This window comes from Malus sylvestris, chromosome 15, assembly GCF_916048215.2.
Source record: "Malus sylvestris chromosome 15, drMalSylv7.2, whole genome shotgun sequence".
Lineage (NCBI taxonomy): Eukaryota > Viridiplantae > Streptophyta > Magnoliopsida > Rosales > Rosaceae > Malus > Malus sylvestris.
Genome location: NC_062274.1, coordinates 5,629,294 through 5,632,672, shown reverse-complemented (window position 1 = coordinate 5,632,672; position 3,379 = coordinate 5,629,294). Strand labels below are relative to the sequence as shown.

General features: G+C 39.2%; 1 protein-coding gene across 4 annotated transcripts; it reads right to left on the bottom strand.

Moving 5' to 3' along the window:
- Nucleotides 1-378: 378 nt before the first annotated feature.
- Nucleotides 379-2,973, bottom strand: LOC126601120 (cold-regulated protein 27-like). 4 transcript variants are annotated; one of them, XM_050267785.1, is made up of 5 exons: nt 2,743-2,973; nt 2,072-2,281; nt 1,664-1,975; nt 1,080-1,142; nt 379-941 (listed from the first exon to the last, which is right to left on the bottom strand). In XM_050267785.1, the coding sequence occupies exons 1-5, from the start codon at nt 2,842-2,844 to the stop codon at nt 909-911; spliced, it is 720 nt and encodes a 239-aa protein (XP_050123742.1). In that variant the 5' UTR covers nt 2,845-2,973; the 3' UTR covers nt 379-908. The 4 variants fall into 4 exon arrangements, with proteins under 4 accessions (XP_050123742.1, XP_050123744.1, XP_050123743.1 ...); XM_050267787.1 differs by having other exon boundaries at nt 1,033-1,142; nt 2,743-2,972; XM_050267786.1 differs by having other exon boundaries at nt 1,684-1,975; nt 2,743-2,972.
- Between the last annotated feature and the right edge of the window lie 406 nt (nt 2,974-3,379).

Sequence of the window (3,379 nt, the reverse complement as noted above, 5' to 3'; positions counted from 1 at the left end):
TTTTGCACTAGAATAGGATAATACTGTGAGTGCAGGAACCTCCTAATATATATATATATATATATATATATATATATATACACACACACACACGCTCATCCCTTTAATCCGGCCTATTAACTGATTAAAGAGATATTCCAAATCAATTAGGGTTTCATTAGAGTCTTAGATGGTAACGAATTTTTTGTCAACTAATTAAGGTTTTCATGATTAATTACACTAAATTAGGATTCCTAAACCTAACCAGATAAGGCTCCATAATTTTCTCAACCATTAACTCGGATTGACCAAGTTAACTGTATATCAAGAAACAGTGAGCACATGTTCTTTGACACTCACAACTTACAACAAATAGTTAGCCACAGAAAATTTAACAAATACTTCCTAAAGGGTTGCTTTTACTTTATTTCAGGCTTGGTTCAACAGTCATTGCAGCGCACAAGGCCCGGCCGCAGTAGACAATAACCTGTCTGAACTGCCGGTTTCCGCCTTGCCCGAAAAAAAATGAGATACAACATTCAATCAATACAGTACTAGGTAATCGGCAATGGTACCAAGAACAATGACTAATGAGACGAACCAAATCTATACAGGCATAATAACAGCACATTCTGGCACCCGATTCCTACTCCTGCTGTTCCGATGTCACTTGTACTCATGTTCAAAACATATGAACAAATGCCTTGATTGAATTTTATCTACCTCTCCACCTCTCCCATTGACATACACACTAAAGTATGCGTGCAGGCAACAGCACTTTAAACTCGGTGTCTAGCGACCATCTGCAGTCTCCAATATCCATCCATAATTTCGTAGGTTACAGAATAATCGTCCAATGCATCCATTTTCTCTTACACGGTCTCCTTTCCTCTAGCTGTAGCAATAGTATACTATTCTTAGTTACATCGTCAGGTACCGGCAGGCTTGCGGAGTGGAACAACCTAAAGTTGCAGAAAGAGAACAACAATTTTAGGACTCCATCCCCACATGATATGATCGTATGGTAGTAGCATAATGCATTGAAGACATTACCTGATCGTTACTTGAGGTATTAAGTATAAGAGTTTTCATCCTCTTACCATCACATGAACCAACTGCTTTTTCTTTAATATCTTCATCGACAAAATTCTGATCCGAGACCTCTGCAAGAATAAATAAAATATGGGTCAATACTTTTTGGGATGTATAAGATATAGATAGAACTCTAGTTTCAGACAATTGTACAGAGAGAGTACAAATTATGATCCATTCGGCCTTAATGGACTAACATTTATCGTTACTTTGCGACGCTGAAACTGAATCTTGTCTGCAAAATGCATGAAAGATGTCCAACCATATTTCCATTATTCTACATTTCTATGTTCGGGCCATCTAAATCGCAACTACTTCACAATGACTATAACTGAGTTCAAATCTTAAAAGATAAAAATTCAAGACTGAATGAATGAGGCACCATATTTCACTAATCAATTTAAGGTTTTGAATCTCCATTCGGTCAAAAACTATGGTAGGTGGAACTATTTGTTTCTTCTGTGTAAGGATCATCGAGTAAATGCATAGCATGGAACGCAAGACATGCACAGAAAAAGACATAAAATCAATACCACCAGAGCAGAAAATCAATGCGAGACACAGTTAGGCAAAAATCTTCCAGCAAACACACCAAAGTGTAGCTGAGAGCACCTGTGTTGCTTCCAACCATATCCTGATGGCGCAACTGAGAGTGAGATGCATGAAACTGCTTCGAGCATGTAGCTGGTGCACCCGTCATTTCCTTCTTCCTACATGAATCGACTTCTTCACATAGTGATGCATCCAGTTCTTGGACAATGGGAGATTCAAAATCTTTGGGCTTGCCGGCAGATCTAAAGTGCAGGAACCACGGATTCGCCAGAAGATCTTCATCTGCCCTTGCTTCAGCCTCAGCTCTTACAAAATTGATTTTCTGCCAGCAACCGCCTCTTAGTACCTTAAACTGCAGTAAACAAATAACTCCCAATGAATTAACCGTAATCATACAATACAACACGAAAATCCATAATCCATTTAAAGTAATAGATTGAGTTCAGACCCGGCCGGAAGGGGCACGAGAATTAAACTGGGGTTGCTTTTGCCTTGACAATTTCGGATGCGATGAATTCCCCTTCTGCGAGTTCTGACCACGCGAATCCATGGAATTATACAACTGGTTAACAAATGATGCTTCCATGGATTTGAGGTACATGCTGTGTTTCTCATCCGTCCATTCTGTAGACATAGTTTCAGTCCGAGCCGCCATACCCTAATACCAGTTGCACACAATCATCACAAAATCTTCAGAACACATTCAAACTAACACAAACAATTTCATACACTGACAATATATTACTTGCATAAATATCATAAAGGAAAATTTGACATTCAATTCATATTTACCCAGATGAGCAGTAGCATGACATATATCAGATTTCCAATTAATATAAGAACCTAAGAAGGATTGGGAAAAAAAAAATAATAATATACCAAGGATCTTATATTCTAATTATTTACAAAAATCTATAAAATAAGTCAACCCCATCTGGGTGCAATTTCCGTTAGATCCCAGCTCAAAGATGAAGACTTTCTAAAACAAATTTAAGTTTAACTGGGTTTTATTATTCCTGCAAAAATTTGTAATTCTCAAAACTAAGAAATGGGAAACACCGAAAAAGATCCAAGTAATGATTTTTCAGCAAAAAAAAAAAAAAAAAAAAGGGGATGTACCAAGCCGTCGGAAGGAGGGTCCTCCGCCGCCGCAGCAACCCCGCCCAGCCGCTCACCGGTCTGCATAGAAACCTTCAACTCTCCCCCACTGAAATTATCCATAACTACCAAGAACACCCACCTCTCAGAATCTAAGAATTTTTAATTTTTAATTTTTTTTTTGGAGTTCCGAAAATTTTCAGATGATTCGAGAAGGAGACGAAAGAGGAAAGAGTTGGAGGAATTAAAATGCGATGGGGGTTTTGGTCCTTTTGGAGGCGGTGATGGGAACGAAACCGTACAGTTGTCATGCCTTTTACACGTGTCATGGGGCCATGGCGTCGCCACGTCACTCCCGGGTTCGATGGGGGCAGCCCAGATATTTATTGGAGGCCTCCAAAATATCTTTTGTCGATTTGGTTTTCGATCTTTCTGGATTACGTGGCATCCCCACTTTTTACTGTCAACCCACACGCCTCTTGGCGCGCGCTCTTTCCCTTTCGGGTCCGGTCGGTGGTCCTATCTTTTTCGTCTTGATATTTGTTTGGTTTCTTCGTTTTGAGCTTCTGAGGTCAAAGATATTTTGCGTATTATTTCTCGAATATTAATCTAATCGTATTATCGACCAATCAAACGCATAGCCTTCTCTCATTTTTTC